The 20951-nt window shown below is 32.2% G+C and overlaps 2 protein-coding genes across 5 annotated transcripts in view; one reads left to right on the plus strand and one right to left on the minus strand.

Annotated features, from left to right (window-relative positions):
* Positions 1-20951, plus strand: part of LOC144842895 (large ribosomal subunit protein uL2) — a 174235-nt gene that overhangs the window by 72833 nt on the left and 80451 nt on the right. The gene's annotated exons all lie outside the window — the stretch shown is intronic.
* Positions 1-20951, minus strand: part of LOC144843676 (uncharacterized) — a 38556-nt gene that overhangs the window by 14356 nt on the left and 3249 nt on the right. For 2 of the 4 annotated variants that reach the window (XM_078700561.1, XM_078700562.1), the window contains exons 3-6: positions 20528-20566; positions 7050-7172; positions 2702-2766; positions 2001-2081 (exon numbers count right to left, since the gene is read on the minus strand). In XM_078700561.1, coding sequence (XP_078556687.1) covers positions 2001-2081; positions 2702-2766; positions 7050-7172; positions 20528-20566 — 308 coding nt within the window. Of the gene's footprint in view, positions 1-2000; positions 2082-2701; positions 2767-7049; positions 7173-7565; positions 7591-12247; positions 12321-20527; positions 20567-20951 lie in introns of those variants that run through there. The other 2 variants (XM_078700563.1, XM_078700564.1) reach the window with 2 other exon arrangements.

The following is a 20951-nucleotide window of genomic DNA, read 5'->3' on the forward strand; positions in this document are numbered from 1 at the left end:
TCAGGCTGAAACTTAAATGGTTTTAGACTGAACTGAAAGCCTAGAGAAAGATACAATGATCAATGTGTTTATACTTAGTAAATCCAATTATCTCAGTAGCATTTGCAAAAATCAAAGAATTGCTGTCCACACGAACAATGTGCTGCTCAGTCAATCAATCAATGGGGCGGAGCAACATGCCAAACATGAGTAAACGCATCCAAACGACAGGCCCTAAAGTGGTCTGCCAAACGCGTCAACACGATGTTTGCCGTAGAACAACAGCAAAGGTGTCCAAATAATTTGCCGATGCCACCTTATTAGCTTAAAACAATATTTCTAAGCGCTTTACATGCAATGTATATAATAATACCAGTAGGCCTACAATAGCAGTTATTAAAGAGTGTGAAATGTTATAACAAAAGTTGAAACTAAATTGTTGAACATGACAGCTAAACTCATAGGAGCAGTACACACCCAAGTCAGTGGCGTCATATTTTAATGGCTGATTTTTCCTCTGAGCACTGCTGGGTTTAGCCAGTGAGCGCTCATAATAGCCGTTACGCCACTGACCTAAATTAACTTGACAGGTAGGTAGAAAATCTGCGCCAACTGACTCCTGATATTGTGATTAGTTAATGATTGATTTCTATTGTACAAATGGTACATTCGTTGGCATCTACAAGGGGCAGGTGATTCAGCTAAGATATCAATATGTAATTAAAAACACTACATAGATGATTTCTCATTTTGTTGTTGTTTAACCCATACAGACTACATTAAGTGAAGTCCTCAATGTCTATATTGGTTAATACAAACGAGGAAAAGTGGAGCAGAGTGATTAAGAGAAGAGGCTTGACGTGGTGCGGACACCTTCTTTGTCTAGACTCTGATATCCCAGCGCAAAGAGCTCTATCCGAATCGATGAGAAAAGTCAAGAGACCAAGAGATGACCTAAAACCACATGGATAACAATTATAGAAAATGATATGAAAAGAAAAGTCACACTTTTGGCAATAATTGCTCTAATTGCAGAAGTCTTGTTAAGTATGCTACTTCATGTCGCAAGACGTTCAGTGTTTGTGATGATTGGTTAATAATGCCGGATCATAATCCCAGAAGGCTCGACCGAAAAAGAAAGTATCGAATGCTACAGGTAATACCTACTTTGCCTGGCTAACTAATAATAATAATAATATTTATTCGGCAAAAGTTCATAAAGTACAATTCATCTTGCCAGGAGCAAGTAATAGGCATGAGCCCAAACAGAAAACTGCTCTTACTCCATCAACTGGACACACTTGGAATGCTGGCCCAATGGACAATTACCCAAAATGTTTAAATGTTTGGAGAGCTGTACTTTGTTGGTTTCTCTAAAGTGTGTAATGGTAGCTACAGTATTTATACAGAACAGTAGGTGAAGAGAGCCAAACAAAAGATAACAAATATGGGTTCAATTTGACAAATCTCAGGCATCCAGCCATCTCAGAAATCTTACAGAACAAAATGGATACCATATAAAGCTTTGTCTACACTATCAATCAACCTAGTTTGACAAACAAAGTGTGATGTGTCCAAATATGGTAGTGACACAGTATGCTCAAATATGGTAGTGATATGACATCACCATGTCCAAATATCACATTTTTTGTCACATTAAGTTTGATTGTGTAGACAGGACTTAAGACATTATATTCCCCACTGAAAATGTTTCAATTTCGTTGAGCCTCATATAGAAACATGAAACACAAAAGCTTTTAAATGATTGGAAATCTGAACAGGAAAAAACAGACGAAAGTGGAATAGGTATTAATTTTCACATTCTACAAAGTCAGCTCAAAAATTTGTTCAATCAAAACAACATTAATGTTGAAACATAAGGAACATTAAAATGACATGACGTACATGAAATGTTGACACGAAAATCGCAGCTGTCTAAAAACGTTCTTCTAAAACAAGGTTATGATTTATGAATATTCATGAGATAAAAACTAATGAGAAAGAAATTTTGAAAAACTTACGTAATAACACGAGATACAAGAAGTTGTGTTCTGTTGCGACGGATGCAGTGATTGTCTTCAAATTCAACTTGAAGCTTGTGACTGTAAGAAAATAAGAAGTTGTTCATAAAACATGTGACTCAAAAGGAAATTAAAGGCAGGGAACTTCTCAGAAAACTATTTAGGAAAAATCTTACATTGACAATTGCTAGGGATCAGCTTAACACTGTCAATTAATAGTCAATTAACACTAGTTGTACAGTTCTGCTAAAGGGGATTTAAAATCTTTGTGACCAAAAAGCCATTCTCTAATATTCTCTTTCCTATTTCTTGAGAATAATAAATAACCTAAATGGTCACAATGACACCTATTCACTACGAATAGGAATATAATATATGTTGAATAATTATGTAATATGTGTCATAAGGACACCTATTCACTATGGACAGGATTATAATATACGTGTTGAATATGTAAATGGACATAATGACACCTATTGAATATGAACAGGAATATAATATATGTTAAAATGCAATATGCCTCCCCACAAACCACCTGAGGTCATACTTCATGGACTATACCATTGTGGAGAGGAGTTGTCAATGAAAATTTCTACTTTTTATGTTATATCTTGCTCTTCAAAGAGAAAGGGCTATTTCCGGTTTATCCAGGTAAGCTAGGCACGAAAAAGACATAAGATGTTAACTAAGATTCTACTTACTTTTCTATCAGTAATTCCCCTTCTTCTACCTGTTGTTGTATCTTCCTCATACGCATGACTTCCTCCTAAACAATAAATGTAAAGGCAACATCATGTATAAATTTTCTATAACTTTTATCTTAACTTTTTGGCTCTGTGTCAAAACCAACATTTGCTAAAAACCATTCAGTAAAAGCATCCGGGAAACCTAACACTCCGGGTAGTAGTCGTGTTAAGCTATCACAGCATAGATTGGCTTGTGAGCATGTGCAGTTTCTTCCTGGCCTTGGGGACCTCTCTTTGCGCATTCAAACTCTCAAAATAATATTAAATTCTAGGAAACTTGGATTAGGCTTTTGAAAACCACACGTCAATAGTAAGTACCTACGACAAATTAGTTAATTCAGTGTGTACACAAGCTGCAGTATTGTGGATATGATAGCTTAGCAGTCCATCTGCAATAATACACTCTTAAGCTGTGTCTACACTATCAAACTTTATGCGACAACAAAATGTACTCATATATGGACCGTTGAGTAGAAAGATATTTGTGAGTTACAAACCTGACACTGGTCAGGATTGAACCCTGGACTTTGGGATCGGTAGACAAGGCTCTACTACAAATTTTATTCAAACAAGGCAATTATTGAATGAGTAAGGCATGTTTGAATTATTATATTAACTGTATTCCAACAGCATAAATTGGACACCTAAACCATGATACCTCCATGCCTAAACAAACTATAGACTATCATCAGCTGATGTTTAAGCAGCCAGAGATTGGAATGTACACTTCAATAAACATTAAAATACACATACTGAACAATTCTAAAACATATGAAATATATAATAATTAAAAGGAAATTATTTAAATTAATTATGCAAATGATTGATGCTTTTCACACAAATTCTAATCTTTTCATTTTGAAAAAAAAACTCTTTTTAAAAATTCATGAAATGTTTTATTACATTTTTTATTTAAAACACATCACTTGAAAATGTATCGACAACTAAGAATTTGTTAATAATAATTTATGACTGTTACTTACAGTGTGTAGAGAGTTTTGTTATTAGTTTTCAAAGAGTGTTATAGCGTATATTAGAGAATTTCATTGACTGTACACACGCAATTAGATATTTGAGCAGGGTGTCAGACATGTTAAAAATATACTGAATAAAATCAATGACGATAGTAAGAATTTCACATACAAGGTTGAGATTCAATCTTATTGGACGCACGCTATTTGTATCTTATACTCATATTAATATTTCTAGCTGTGTTATTACAAGTTTTCTGAATTGTCCCCTCAAAACATTTTTTTATTTTATTTATTTATAAACTTATTTTACATGGATGACATTTTCATTAAAATAATGTTCTTACAAATGGTCCATTGACAAATGGAAATTGACTAATAGATGTACATTTTGTAATTAGCTGATTGAGGTATCATAATTCTGTACTAATATTAATAAATAGATACAGTAAAACACATGCACAATTGAATATTTAAACTTGTGGACTCCAAAAGAAAAATAAAATGTTTGATTATCATTCTGTTTCATTTTTTGTGATACAAATTGTGTTGTTTGTATGAATTGTAAAAAGAAAATTTCAGATTTATAATTTTTGTATCAAAACCATCTTTATAAATTGATTGATTTTGTGTTTTACATTTGCAATTCAACAGTAAGGATAAAGATTAAAATAAATTTATTCTTCCAATAATGAATATTGACATCATAATTATTGTCATAAATAAATTATTTTCCAAAGGATAATAAAACCATTAGCCAGCAACGAATACTCTATACCAGACATTTTTGATTTTGCTAAAGAGTTACGTTCTACTGAAATTGGTTCAGATGATGTTCTGGTCTCTTACGACGTAGTTTCTCTATTCACCAATGTTCCACTTGATGAGACCATTAACATTCTTGTTCATAAGGCCTTTAAAGATGACTGGTTTAACTCTGAACACGGTTTATCTATCGATAAACAAGGTCTTAAGGACCTACTTACAATTGCGACCAAAAATCAACTTTTCCAATATGATGGTGATCTATACGAGCAGGTTGATGGCGTAGCCATGGGTTCACCGCTTGGACCACTGATGGCAAATGTATTCATGTGTTACATTGAAGATACCTTACAAGCAACAGGGAAAATGCCGCAGTTCTATCGTCGCTACGTTGATGACACAATCGTATTCATGCCAAGCCAGGTTTCAGCACAGAATTTTTTGAACACTTTGAACAATTCACACGATGCCGTTGATTTTACAATGGAAATTGCTAGAGATAACTCAATAAATTTTTTAGGTATGACTATCTCAAAAAACGATATATCTCTTGAAACCAAAGTATATAAGAAATCCACTAATAAAGGCTTATTATTACATTATGATAGCCATGTGGATATCAAACATAAACGTAATCTAATTCACACAATGCTTAATAGGGCCTACAAATTGTCATCTACGCATGACATTTTCCTATCAGAGGTTGATAATGTAACAAAGATTTTTCAAAAGTTGAATTATCCTTTAGATCTTATTAGTAATATTGTTAAGGCTTTCAACCAATCCATTAATACTTGTGTGACTCCTAGTAATACTAATGAAGATATGCTAACTGATGAATCTCCCCAGCCTATTAGGATTGTACTACCGTACAAGGATCAAACTTGTTGTAACACGGTTACTAAACAACTTAAACAACTTAGTGCGAAGATTGAAAATGATATTTTACCAGTATTTACTAGTCATAAGATAGGTGACACCTTAAAACCTAAAGAAATGAAACCCAGAATCATTAATTCACAATGCGTTGTGTACAAATTTCAATGTGGTTTGTGTGATACAAACTATGTCAGTTACACTTGCCGACACCTTTACAAACGCATTAATGAACATAACAAAAGTATTATAGGCGATCACCTAAAACAACATGGCATAACTGGTGATATCTCGGAATACTTTAGAGTCTTATCTAAATGTAACAATAAGTTTGATTGCCTAATTAAGGAGATGTTGTGGATCAAAGAGATAAAACCTACACTCAATAAACAATCGGATTCCATCAAAGCTAAATTGTTTATCTAACTCAGTAGGAGGAGCTAATTACTTAATTAGCCCTCAATTAGCATTTCCTGTCACCAACTTTGGTGCTTAGTGCACATAATTATTATTGTTTTGTATTCACTTGATCTTGAAAATGGTTCTTTTTTTGTCATTAAATTTTATATTGAAATTATATAGTAAACGTCTTTTAATTCGTAAGGATAATAATATTTCCAGTATTTAAAAGAATTTTTTGTTGGAAATATAGGTATCACTTCTCACTGCAGTAACACACGCCCACCATTTTTTGGATCAGAGCCAATATAATGCTATATATGGTCGTAACAATCGTCACCATTCATAAATACTCTTTACATTAATTTTCATAATAGAAATAATGTCACGTTCGCTTTCTACAATATACCGTGTATCAATACACCTCAACATTTACGTCAACATCATTAAATAAATCTAAATATTTTTCAATTATTTGATTCAATTGACATTGACATACTTTATATTATATTGTATAATTTTATTTAATTTTTTTTTTTTTATTACCACTTTTTAATAGGATTATTACGGTATTTCAATATTCTAGCCCACAAAATTAGAATATCAATTGATAAAGATCATGTTTAAAAAACAATATTGTAATTTTATCATGGATGGCATTCTAGCATATTTTAAAGATGGTGGGCATTTAAACCATTATTCCCACTACCGAAGGTACTCGTTCATTCGCCACTACTAATGCATTGTTCTTATTTATCGCTTAATGCTCAAAGCCTAAAACTTTTCACATTATTAACTCAGTCAGTTTTAATTATAACGCGTATAGAAACACTGTAGCTAGTAATCAGCGTAGTTTGTGCTATGCTTTGACCTTACCAGGTACCCATTTGTACACCTGGGTGGAGAGAAGCAAATGTAAGTCTTGTCTTGTCGAAAGATACAAGCAATTTGACAAGCATTTGACTCAAACTTCCGATCTCGTGATCAGAAGTCAAATGTCCCAACCTACTGCACCACTACTAGGAAGAAGGTTATGTATGTACTGTGGGATGTCTAAGCGCATCAAAAACTGTGCATGTTTTAAAACGGTGATTGTGATAGCTTCTACAACTACCCTAGATATAGCCTACTCATGGAAGGTAACAGATGCCAAAAGAAGGGCATTCCTGATGAAAAATACTGTATAGGTGATGAAAAATACTGTATAGGTGATGAAAAATACTGTATAGGTGATGAAAAATACTGTGTGATGAAAAATATGGTATAGGTATGAAAGGAGCTGCTATCCTCACCTGATTAAACCTCTGTATGAGAGCCTGCACGTATTTCTTACGGCCTAAGTACCCTCTGTAATGACATTGTATACAAATTGCTGCTAAAACCTCTCTACTAACATCATCATCCTCCTCAGCCTCCTGAAAAAAGTTTAAAATTAGAATAAATGTTAATTATAAATAATTACTCTTCAAATATATTGTATTTTTCCATGAAAAGTGAGAAATATTAATTCTAATCATATTTTGACAATAATAAATATAGATCTACGGTATTATACAGTATGTAAATAGAAAGTGGTCATTTGGTATGACATACTGTACGGTACCGCAATACGGCCTGGACGAGTAGAGTCAATAAAATAATTTATAGAACATTTTCAAATCTTCAAATACAATATTGAAATATATAATTATGTTTATATATTAGAAAATGTTAACATATTGTACAATGTCAATAAGAATACATTTACACTAGCAACATTATTGTAGTGAATTACTAATTTAAAAAAATCTCTCATAAAAACACATTACCTAACAATATGATATTAATATAAAATAAATAACCAGTAATAAATCATACAATATTGAAACATATATAATTCTGTGTATATGTATTACAAAATGTTAACATACTTTACTGTACAATGTCAATAAGAATAAAACAACATTAACAACATTAATTAAATGTAGTGAATCATCTAATTTAAAAAATCTCTCATACAAATACAAAAAACAATTACCTAACAATATGATAATGATAACCAGTTACTGTTTTTAATGACACAAATCCAGTCAAACTGCTAAGGTGTGTTGTTAACTGTACGCCTCAATTGGCCTAATAGCCAGCCGCTGTCAAAGCTTGCATATTGCAGTGGCCAAGCCTTCTGCTATAGCCTACTGTTACTGCTACAAGTTGAAGAGAGAGATGATATCTAATCAACTGCCTGCCTACTATGCGTCGTCTATGCATTTCAATATTGATGCAAGCTAAAAACGTATCTTTGCGTCATCGTCTAATAATAATACATTACACAGTGAGATTCAATTTCATTATTGGTGGCTGAATACACAGGCAGGCAATCCTGATACTCTTGGCTAGTGTATGTCTTCACTATATGTAATACAATGCAACAGTTACTTAATATTTTGGTTTTAGAATTTTGTTTTTCAGTTTTAATTTAGAATTACAATGTGTTTTTAATATTTCTTTTATTAATATGACATTACTGTACAACAGGATATGTGTGTAATATTAAAAAATATCATCTATGACAAAATCTATATTATAAATTATAATCATAAATTTATGGATAGTACAAAACAGGTACGATTCATAATATTTAAATATTAAAATTTCTTATTTCTTTTTTTTAGTATGACGGTACGACAAATATTAAGATACTGTATGTATTATTATCTATAAATCTATTTATTATTATTATTATATTGCTATAATAAATTTATATAATTATCAGTTGATCATAAAAATAAATAATAATTAGGTTTTAATAATAATTCATATATATAATTTTTAATAATGTTATTCCTTCATTTTTTTTTAATATGACATATGGTACAGAAAAGATATGTATCAAAATACTGTAATAAAAGCCAGTATGTTTTCTAGCTATATCATAAATAAATATTAATCATAAGGTTCCAGTGTTCAATATATAATTCACATTAATCATAATACTTATCATTACTAATATTATAATAATGGAGGTACCACATCATAATCATATCAATATTTTTTTTTTCAATTGAGAAACTTACAAATTTGCAAATTTATATGCAAATATAACTGAAGTGACAATTATAATAATTACAAATTGAAGTATAAATAAAACATCCTAATTCAAATAATTTAATTAAACTAATTGACTGATATTAATATTAATTTATAGAAGGTATACTACTGTATAGCACCAAAGCATATGTTCATACTGTAGTAGTGATAGCTATATACTAATGCTACTGTAGTATGTGGTAATTATTATAAATTATTTCACCTAAATGTCACTTCATAAATTTACTAATACTAGACACATGAAACGGGCAAATCAAATATCAGAAAACATTTTATACTTCATGACTAGTGTAATATAAATACAGTAATAAGAAACATTGTCTACAATTACTGTATATCCTCTGATATAATCCCCCCACCCCCCACTAGAACATAAAATTGTGACTTTACCCAGGAAAACCCTGGTTCATGAAAAAAATGATTAGTAAGCATCTGAAATTGCTGGGCCTACATCCATATCAAAAGTCAATACTTGGACTATACTCGGGGATATGCCTGTTCGTGAAATCAGACATAAAGTATGGGGTAGGATTAGACCCGAGGTGGGATTATACACGAGGGTATACGATAGTAATGAACAGGAATAAATCACCAAATATCAAGTTGGGATAAGTTTAATGCAAAATGACCCGTGGGTGAAGGCCAACCCATTATTTTTTTGGTTCCTGGGTATAAGAGATACAGTTTCATCGCCATATAGCCCATATACAGGAAAACCCACAAGTTTTTGGTTCTCAATCTCAGTTATATAATGATTTTATAGATCAATCTGACAGCATAACACATTTTTAAATTCAAATCTACTTTAACATTTTCAAGTGAATTTTTCAGTGGCATCACTTTAAAGATATATTGTCCCCAGCCAATTTGACTATTTTTTGCTTTAAATTACAGTTTTTTCAGGTAAATAATTTGTTTTTTTCTGATCCAACTATTATGTGACATTAAAATAGCATAATCAACAAAAAATGTTATTAATTTCTTCAGGGTGAAATATCTTTACATGTAAATATGTATATCATTATAATTACATTTATCTCATAATATTACATAAAACATGAAACAACCTTTAAAGTAACCCAAGTTAATTTATTGAGTATGTGATAAAATGCAGGTGATACACCCGTTTCACTTCCGAAGTTACTAAACATAAAATCATTCAAATTAAAGCTCGCAATTAAAGTCGTCATATAACGTAATTCTTGTTGGCATGCACACATTATCGTGTAACTGCATATTTTACAGGTCAAAATTAAAGCAGGAATTTATGCTTGCAAGTTGCATTCAATATCGATAATACTACTATATAAAGTCAATTTTGTCTGATATAATTTCAGTGTAAAAAACGTACAGGAGAGCTACAATTTCTAACTGCTTATTCTAAAAGCTTCAAAAGAAGGTTCATATTAATAATTAGCACTAGTAGCAGCCTGCATGTTCTTTTTTATGTATCGCAGTACAATAGAAAGAACCCCTATTAAGGGGACACATTCGGAAACCCTATAATTAAGGGGATACATTCGGAACCCATATTAAGGGGACACATTTGGAACCCCTATTAAGGGGACACATTCGGAAACCCTATTAAGGGGACACATTCTGAACCCTATTAAGGGGACACATTTGGAACCCCTATTAAGGGGACACATTCATAACCCCTATTAAGAGGACACATTCATAACCCCTATTAAGGGGACACATTCATAACCCCTATTAAGGGGACACATTCATAACCCCTATTAAGGGGACACATTCATAACCCCTATTAAGGGGACACATTCATAACCCCTATTAAGGGGAAATATTCAGGACTGATTCAGGATTAAAGTGTCCCCTTATGGGGATGTCCTCTTAATGTCTTTATTTTGGTGAAACTACTGTACTACTGTAACATTGATTGACAGTAATGTGAGAACAACGAACAGAGTCACTTACAAAATTAATTTTGCTCAGTGCATGAGCAAAAAGCGCTGCGTAAAACGAGCATTTAAGAAACAGCTGACCAATGCTACTGGTTACGGTACTTACTAATTGCATTAGCAAACAAATTATATATACATTATCAGTAACAAATTATCATTAGTAAACAAACTGTGTCAACAATTTATTTCCACGATAAATTAACAATGTTTGCACTCGTAAAGTAAAGGACTTGGATAAGTAGGGCGCTACATTAGAGTTCACGAACCAGTGTTTCCGTGGATGGTAATAAAGGTCTTGCCTTGGGTGGTATGTTTCTGTTGAATAAATCATTATTTTTTTATATTTCAACCTTAAGCCTTGCCTACACTATCAAACTTTATGTGACAAAAAAAATGTGATGTGCCCATGTATGGACATGATGATGTCATGTCACTACTATATTAGAGCATATCACTACCATATTTGGGCACATTACACTTTTTTTGGGTCCTTTGGGAAGAGGCAATTTAAATGCGTCACAATCAAAATATAATAATTATGCAATCGTGCAATTACTTACAGTCATACTAAATTACAATTTAAATAGCATATTTATACTGGCACTTATTACCCAAAAGAATTGGTGATAGTGTTTCTATATCTCATTCTGCTTGGGGCAATAAGGGATTCATTAGGGAATCTCAGTACGTCAATGACAGTATCATGTTGAGATCCTCAATAGTAAGCAGAATACATAGGTTTAATGATTATCTACCTCTCAAGGCCTTCCACCACCGCCTCCCCTTGAGGCCTTCTACCGCCGCCTCCCCTTGAGGGCTTCCAACGCCGCCTCTCCTCGAGGCCTTCCACCGCCGCCTCCCCTCGAGGACTTCCTCATCGCCTCCCCTCAAAGCCTTCCACTGCAGCCTCCCCTTGAGGCCTTTCACTGCCACTCCTCGAGGATTTCCACCGCCACCACTCCTCAAAGCCTTCCACTGCAGCCTCCCCTTGAGGCCTTTCACTGCCATTTCTCAAGGCCTTTCAACACCACCCCTCAAGGCCTTTCAACACCACTCCTCAAGGCCTTTCTTCACCCTGTCAAGGAGTTTCAAACTCCTTCAATTGAAGTCTTTCTCCTAGTGATGTCCTTTTCCACCCATTGAGGTATCTTTCCCCCGTGAGCTTTTTTCTCCACCCATTGACGAGTTCTTTCTCTACCCCATGTTTCTCCACCCATTCAGTTCATTCTTCACCCCTTCATAATTTTAATGACCTCTCGGGTCTGTCTACCAATTCAGGGTTTCCAGCTTTACACAAAACAAGATAGTGAATTTATCTGATTGATATTTAAATATATAATTTTAATTTTATAGTGAAATTATTTTCAATCTGCTGCAGCCTACAATACAGACAGTAATGTCATTCTAATCTTCCTACGACACAAAGATAATTCAAAATGTAAAATAACCATGACAAATAAGGTATATCTGTACAATCTTACCTATAAATGATGTTATTGTGAATTACAACATGAAGACTTGTCCGCAGTGTATAAACTGCATTCTAGACGTCTGTCACACTGAGTTGATGTTATTCAGTGGAAAATAAATGGTCATGGGTCATCGATTTTAGGTCAAGGTTCATTACTCATGAATATGTGTATAGTATCACACTCACAGATGATTACAGTACTGTATAACATAATTTAATAGCTTCACACGGGTTACATAGAATCAAGATTTAAGAAAAGAAATTTTAATTAATTTAATAAATAATAAAATAATTAGTAATTCTGATGTTTTATCTATACTTCTCTGCAATCAATTTGTGTAAAACACTTTTTTATTGGCATTGACTGATAATGATTCAAAAAATATATAATGGGGCCTATAATAATACTGAATATTGACAATTTAAATTTCCTTTTTTAAAAATAAATACAGCATTTATTATAATGATTATTTTGAGTACAACCATTTGTGTCAACCGGACATGGCTTTTACGCTCCACTATTCTCAAAACTTTATAAGTATTTAATGTAAATTTTTTAATGTTTTTCTTGATTATTTTGATTGTATTGTTTTATATTATACTTTTGATAATGGTTTTGTAATTTTGATATTTATGATGCACTATCATTTGATTTGTGCCGCAAAAGCTTCAATCCAAATAAAGTTATTATTATTATATTAAAGATTTAATTTGTCTTAAATGGTTCTGGTTTGTTTCCTTCTTGATAATTATCTTTAATTCTTTTTTTTTTTGTATATTTAATTCAATTTTTAATATATAATAATTGTTCTTTTTTTGTATATTCACAGCTTAATACATTTGTTTATAAAATTATAAATTTATATTAGTTAAGACCAGGGACTGCTGACCCTTGTAGTTACAGTAATCTAATTTATTTTAGCAGTCCCTGACCAATTTATCTCTGTATATTTTATCTTATGGTTTGTTGGTCAAATAAATAAATGAAATGAAAAAGATGTAAACATTGCGTTAAGTTCTTCATAACGCTTCCCAAACTGCAATATTTTCTTTCTTTTTCTTTCTGAACTATGAAGTCTACATTCAACAATGCATTGTTACATTATATATAAATATCATATTATATTATAAATCAGTAGAGAGAGACTGATGTACGATCCCATGTATTATATTATTCAATGCAAATATACAGTAGTATGGTAATAATGTACAGGTTGTAGCAAGATTACGAAATGCTGCTTTTGGTAGAGTTTCTGAGGCAGACCCTTATTGCAAAAAGATTTATTACTATATAGAGGGCAGCAAACAAATTTAAATCCTTATGAAAATATGCATACAGTAATTTGTTTTGTTAGCATTCAACAAACATCCAGAAATGCATATACAGTAATATATATTTATATTTCAATATTATTACACAAAATGAAGCATTGATTAGTTTTGAATTTTTTATTTTTCTAATGAAAATCAAATAACTGGTTATTAAAATCTATTTATGTTTAGTATTTATATTTATTTTTCAAAATGGGTTCAAACAAACTGTTTAAAGACCCCTTCCCTGCAATTTTGGACGTTTTTTGGAAAATAATACATATATATCACTTTAAAAACATTAAACCATGTCATTCCTTGTCTTAAATGTACGTTTTATGGTAAATTATGATAAAAAGTGAGAAACAATGCACTACCTAAGTAGCTCGCGGCGATCGACCTCTCGTGGACGGTCTTAGGCCTAGCCTAGCTAGGCTTAGTTTTGTAGGCCTAGCTGGTAAACATCGGTAACGTACGAACATCGTACGCTAGCTATATACCTAGCCTGACATTGTATAGTTGCTGCATTAATTGTCTTTCTATTTTTGCCAGACTTCGTTGATACAAATTGAGGAAAACCCGGTATTTTCGCTGAAAAGTTAGGAGTCTTCCATTTGTTTTGGCCTCACGATCGATCGAAAAGTGGGCGAATTACAGGTGAAAAACAAAAATATCAATCCGCGCGCAATGCATTTTGGGATTTATAGCGGGCCGCTATAATTATTAGAATCGACTTATTTTTCACATTTTTAACCGTTTAAAGACGAAAAAAGTTATCGCAATAGGACCATATAGTATTATTTTTACCTTAAATATAGTTTGTGATCTTAAATTAGATCTAAAAAACGTAGGGAAGGGGGCTTTAAGCTGCTACAGTAGCTATTAATTTTTTTTTGATCTGTTTTTTTTATATTAAATTTCTTAATTACTGCATAAGTACAATTATCAGAAATCAGAATATACTTTAAAGTATTTGATATAAAACATTTGATGCTCAAATCATCTTCAATTCACTGTTAAATAAAGACCTATTAAAAATACATTGCTATTAACAATAATTGCTATCTAGCTTAAATGTTATAACTTGTAGATTTATTGCAAAGCTTTGCAATTATTGCAATTACATCGGGGGTCATAGGTCAAAAGATTTCAGAATATTCACATTAATACTTTTAATTTATCGGCGATGTCTGGACCGCAACGTTTATATTTGCCTACTGACGCCAAATAACTTAAATTTTCTTTCATCATTATCTACTAGCCATCTCTGTGTTTTTCTTGGCAACCTTCCCACAAAATAAAAATTATTAGAACGGCCATTAGACGAAGATCTTTAAGTAGCGAGCGTATCTAACTTCATTATTGTAGCGGTAGACCGTCGCTGGTTATGGTAATATACAGCTAGATAAACCATCTTTAATAATTACCCTACTAATACAGGTTTAAGGTCACCTCTGAGTAGTCTAATATTTTGCACAAAATGAGCTACTTACGTAAAGCCTATCTAATTCCACTGGAAAAACAAATTATAAAATGGAGGTTGAAAATAGAAGTATAGTGAATCTCGTGGTTAACAATACATGCTTACCAATCGCAGGGTCTTTGGTTCGAGTCAAATTAAATCACTAAGTTACAAGGATTTTGTTCATGGCCAAAACATACCTCATTAATGTTAACATTTAAAATTGATATAATGTATTAAATATTCTAATAAACATTATGCTTTCTATTTTTTAATATTTTTGAAATTTAAAAAAAAAATTATTTACACTACTGGCTTGATAATCCCTAAACCAAGATCCCAACAAAAAATAAGCGTAATTGATAAAATTAATACCATAATCTGTGAGGTACTGTAATTCCCAAGAAGTACAGCATTTCAGAACATTTTAAAGTATGTACAGTACTCTATGAAATTCAAGATAAAATTAATTTTTTTGGAGGAGTATATAGTGCGCAGATTTGAAATGTCAAAACACTTTGAAATACTCTCATACCACGTATAAGGGCTATCTACGGTGAATAGCGCAATCACAATTTATTATAAACAGAATTAGTAACTACAGTGTACGAGCTGATAGGTTTCAAATGAAGATTACTTTCTCCCGAAGGAGACGTCGTGGTACTTTTAAAGTGTAATGTAAACTTATTTTATTATAAACTAAATGTTAACTATACATTGTAAACTGTAGATTTACTGTGCAATGCACTCTGACAACCTTTTGAGCCATAATAATAAATAGCAGATCTCTTCATTTAATTGAATTGAAATATTTTATTTATACTGGGCGACCCAGAGGGCCCGTTTATGATCAGTGGCTGTGATGTACTAGTACACCGGGTTAATCCCCTACTCGTCTTGAAAGATGCACTAGGTTCTTTAAAGTGCACATGAGCTAGATGTGTACACTGGACCTATTGTTTATTGTCCTTATTCGAGAAGACTTGTTCTACCACCAGAACCATGGAGCGTCTGAAACCTAATGCCGATGTTATGGGTACGTAAACCACTGTCCAAACCGCTCGGCCACTCACTCGCTAAAGCACTTTTAATGTCTCAAAACTATAAATGAAAAAAGTTGGGGTGTTTCCAATTGAAGTTACGGTTTGTGGACAATGAATAGTTGTAATGAATTTCTTTATTTCTGAATATCTAATTTAAAGAAAATAGGCCATATTTGGTTTATCCAGGTAAGTTTGGCACAAACTAGGCCATCAAGACACATCATTTTCATAGAGTGTTATCAATACATTAACACTTCTCACCTTCTTTCAGCACAGTGAATACATTTTAATGACATTTTTGGAAAAAGATATTTCAAATAAATCATGCATGCATTTCTAAATACATTATCTAAAAGCAAAAATAAAGTTTGCGATGTTTACAAGCACAGTAGAAGACTGATGACTGACTGACTGACTGATGAATAAGATATGATGTCTAAAGCTCTGTCTACACTATCAAACTAGTTTGACAAAAAAGTGTGATGTGCCCAAATATGGTAGTAATATGCCAAATATGGTAATGATATGACATCTTCGTGTCCATTTATGGACACATCACCTTTTTTTTTGTCACATAAAGTTTGATAGTATTGATAGCAAACAAAACTAGTACTTAACACGCTGTCATATCAAGTGGACACATCCCAGATGATCTCAATCATCAGCAATTTGGGTTGCCCTGCTTTTACGCTCTGTCTACACTATCAAACTAGTTTGACAAAAAAATTGAAATGTGCCCAAATATGGTAGTGATGCAGTATGCCTCTATAATTAATATGGTAGTGGTATGACATCATCATGTCCATGGGCTCATCACATTTTTTTGTCACATAAAGTTTGATAGTGTAGACAGAGTTTAAACTGCTCAGGCCACTCGTCTCTCATGCATTTCCTTTTTCTCAGTTCATTGGTAACTATCTCAAATTATGTTATAACGTTCTATTATTTATAAACATGATTTTTCAGTATATGTTATATAGCATTCAATATTACGACATTTATTGTAGTCATCTTCAAAACGCAACTCGTTTACGGAACGAGCGGCATGTTGTTGGTGCATGATTGATGGTTCACGGTATACATCATTAATGGAATCCACCATGTGATTAATGATTCTACAAGGTATGTTTGTTGCATGAAATAAATTATGAATAATCTTATTATAATACCTGTTGTAAATCACCAAGGGAGGCATGACGTAGGAATAATAACTCGTAGCTCAATAAATAAAATGTACGTCCCTCGAGGGAGGGGGGTTAGTAAGGGGTCCCAGGAGGTATTGTTGTCTAAATCTTATAAATATAAACTTTACCATTAATGTTTCTTTTATTTGATGTATGAGAACATTTGGTCATAATGACAGCTCCTGTAAGCGATGGAATGATCTGTGATGTAAAATCATTACAGAAAATAAACAAGTAATTTATATCCGCACATGTTGCTTTAAATTTCATTATTTTGTTCATAGATTTTGACGATTATTTTTTTTATTTTATCAGTATTATCTGTACCAATGAATGTTTTATAAATTGTGTGGGTTCCAAACAACAGCTCTCACAACAATTTCTGACACTGAACATACAAATCTAAGGGGTCATGTAATTCTACTGCATTCTACTACATTTTTTCACTGTTTTTGTTTTGTATTATTATACTGGGCAACCTCTTCAGTCAAAGACCAGTTATGATCAGTGTGTATGTTTACATAAAAAGGGCTTGCTAATACTTGTATACAGTAATATGTTGAAGAGTAAATGTAGTTACTGCAGTAACTGCAGTAGAATAATTTTTCTTCATAACAGATAAAACATATAAAACAAAATAATATAGATCACAATGTATACTATAAGAATGATTTTTGTAGACAATTTTCTTACTGTTCGAATAAAATAAAGCATTTTGTAGATCATACTGGATATTAAATGTATTGAGTTCCTTGTGGGAACATGTTGAATGGCTGTTTCTTGCAGGTTGTACACATCTGTCAATGATGCCTGCAGGATGCTGTTAAGCCTAAAAACTAGGTCTAGTCATTCAATTGTCTAAAACAATATGTAACCATCATTTTATAAGACTCACACAGTGGCTATTTTTAAAAGTAGAACATACTAATACTAATTGTTCTACAGTATGAGTTGGAGGGAGGTGTATTTGGAAATCATAGAACTTGATTGGTTCCTTTTAATTTGGAGTGTAGTCCCAGGAAGCCTTGGTACAACATTATGGGGTGGGATTATATTTGGGTACTTTGCATTTGCAATCGATTTATCAAAGCCTTGTGTCTGAATTTAGTCTAAATTAGGTGGGATTATTCTAGAGTATGGGATTATTCTGGAGTATGGGATTATACTAGAATATGGGATTGTACTAGAGTATACAGTAATATACTCGTGTAGGATATACTAAAGTATGGCATTATACTAGATTATGGGATTATAATTGAGTATAGGATTATAATAGAGTATATGATTATACTAGAGTATGGGATTATACTTGAGCATGGGATTATAATAGAGTATAGGATTATAATAGAGTATGGGGTTATACTCGAGCATGGAATTATACTATAGCATGGGATTATAGTCAACCATGGGGTTATACTCGAGTATGTGATTATACTAGAGTATGGGATTATACTCATGTATGGGATTATACTAGAGTATGGGATTATACTTATACTTTACTACTATACTATCAGCCATACACGTTATATTATTTTCTTTCCATTATATCCTAAATCATATTTTTAAGCACTAAACTAAATCAAATGCTATATCCTAATACATTGCTAACTAACTTAACAACATTCACAGACAACCACACCACAATCTTAAATGTCGTTCCAATATAAAATCATAATGAAGAAAGAAAAAATATATTTTTCTGCAAAAAAAATGTTTCGAATTACAATAAGTTTATTGGAATTCTATAAATGCACTACCAATACGGAAAATCAATTTATCAAAGTAAATTTTACGTAACCTGATCTAGAAAGAGAAGTATCATAAGACTGACAAATGATTTACAGAAAACTTATTTTGTTAAGAATCAAGACACACTTTAAGTGCCATAGTTTAATGTTGCAGTTTAAAGCTTTTAAAAAATATTCAATTTGCTTACATTTTTTTAAAAAGGGAATTTTCATAACAAACCAAATTTCAACAGACTAGAGCCAACAAGTTTAGGATGAGTGACAAAATACTATAACAAAATCTAAGCAAATCTAATACAATAAATTGAGGGATATATCTTATCAAATAGTGAATTTCATAACTAGACTGGTGCCAAATCTAAACTAAACCAGGTTTAGGATGGGTGACAAGATACTAAGAAAAAAAAAAGAAAGAGAAAATAAGGAAGTTGTAATAGGTTTTTGGGAGAATGGCAAATCAAATAAAATTGTTTGATGTTTAATATAAGAAAAGGCTTCTTACAGCAGAAATCATCCAATATGCATAATAAATGCCAACAATTTAAGGTGGGGATGACAAGATCTTTAAACAGCTGTTTACAAATAACATATAAAAAAAATCCAAATGCGCACAAATAATGTGAAACATTTAGCATAACTCTGTCTACACTATCAAACTGTATGCGCCCATATATGGACACGATGATGTCATATCACTACCATATTTGGGCACATCACACTTTTTTTGTCAAACTAGTTTGATAGTGTAGACAGAGCTTAAGAACTTGAAATAATATCACCATTTATATTAACGTAAAATGGAAAATAGGATTAAATTTGTTCAAATTTATTCTTCGACCACTTCCTCAATCAGATGGTTATATTATATGCATACTAATGTTACTAATGCTAAAGAACAATTTCACCTACTTTAGTTATATCATAGTATTTAGTATTCAATGGTTTAGGTCTACCCTTTTAACAGAAATGAATTTACTAAATGTTAATGTTTTCATTTATAAATTGCAGAAGCATGCTAGCCTTTTAAAAGGCATTTAGAGACCTAATTTAGAGTGAAAGGAATTCATTTACTAGGAGTAGACCCTGATGATGACACGTACAGTAATAACATTTACATTCTTAAAAAAACTTGTAAGTTGATTGAAAAAAAATACAGACAGACAGACAAAAGAAGACGTTTAGCCAATTACTGTACAACACAAAATTGGGACAGGATACATTTTGAGGGTCAGTCTATCTGTACAAGATCATTGAAAATAAATAGGGGGAGGGGGATGGAGAGGTTTAAAAACTAGAGTCAGCTTATACTAGTATCAAAATAACTTTTTTCAATTATTGTTTTGTTTGAAATTAAACATTTTATTTTATTGAATCCTTCATTTACAATGGAACAGTACTGTGAAAAACTGTTCATAAACAGCCCATTATATAATCATTAATTTTTTAGTATTAGTATAGTACAGTAGAAGCTTGGTGAATGTGTGACTAAGATACAGACACTAAAGAAAATTACAAATCAAAAAAGTATTCAAAATAAATTACCTTTGGTAGTACAGAGCGAGCCAACACAGGGTCCAATGCCTGTAAATAAAGAACAAAATCCATGATTGATAGCTACTACTAATGCAGTACTACTGCAGTTATTACACACAATTCCAACGCACTGTCAACAATCGAATGCATATGAAACAGCAAGCAAATAATACTTGTAGGTTGATCAACTGTGTATGCCAAATGTTTGTCAAAATGGTACGTTCCAAATATTATACTCGACTGTGATGCATCAACCGATGGCAATCGAGCACTGCAAGTGGTCAACGTTCAACCACTATAAAAAATTCTACTGCTCAAATGTTAAGTGTAATATAGGCAATATATGTTTACACTGTCCGTTGAGATGAGAAGAAGTTAATAAAATCTAGAATGAGTATGAAAGCATCCGAAAAGAAGACGCTAAGAAGCGAGT

The sequence above is a fragment of the Antedon bifida genome, chromosome 5, assembly GCF_963402885.1.
Source record: "Antedon bifida chromosome 5, ecAntBifi1.1, whole genome shotgun sequence".
NCBI classification, from domain to species: Eukaryota; Metazoa; Echinodermata; class Crinoidea; order Comatulida; family Antedonidae; genus Antedon; species Antedon bifida.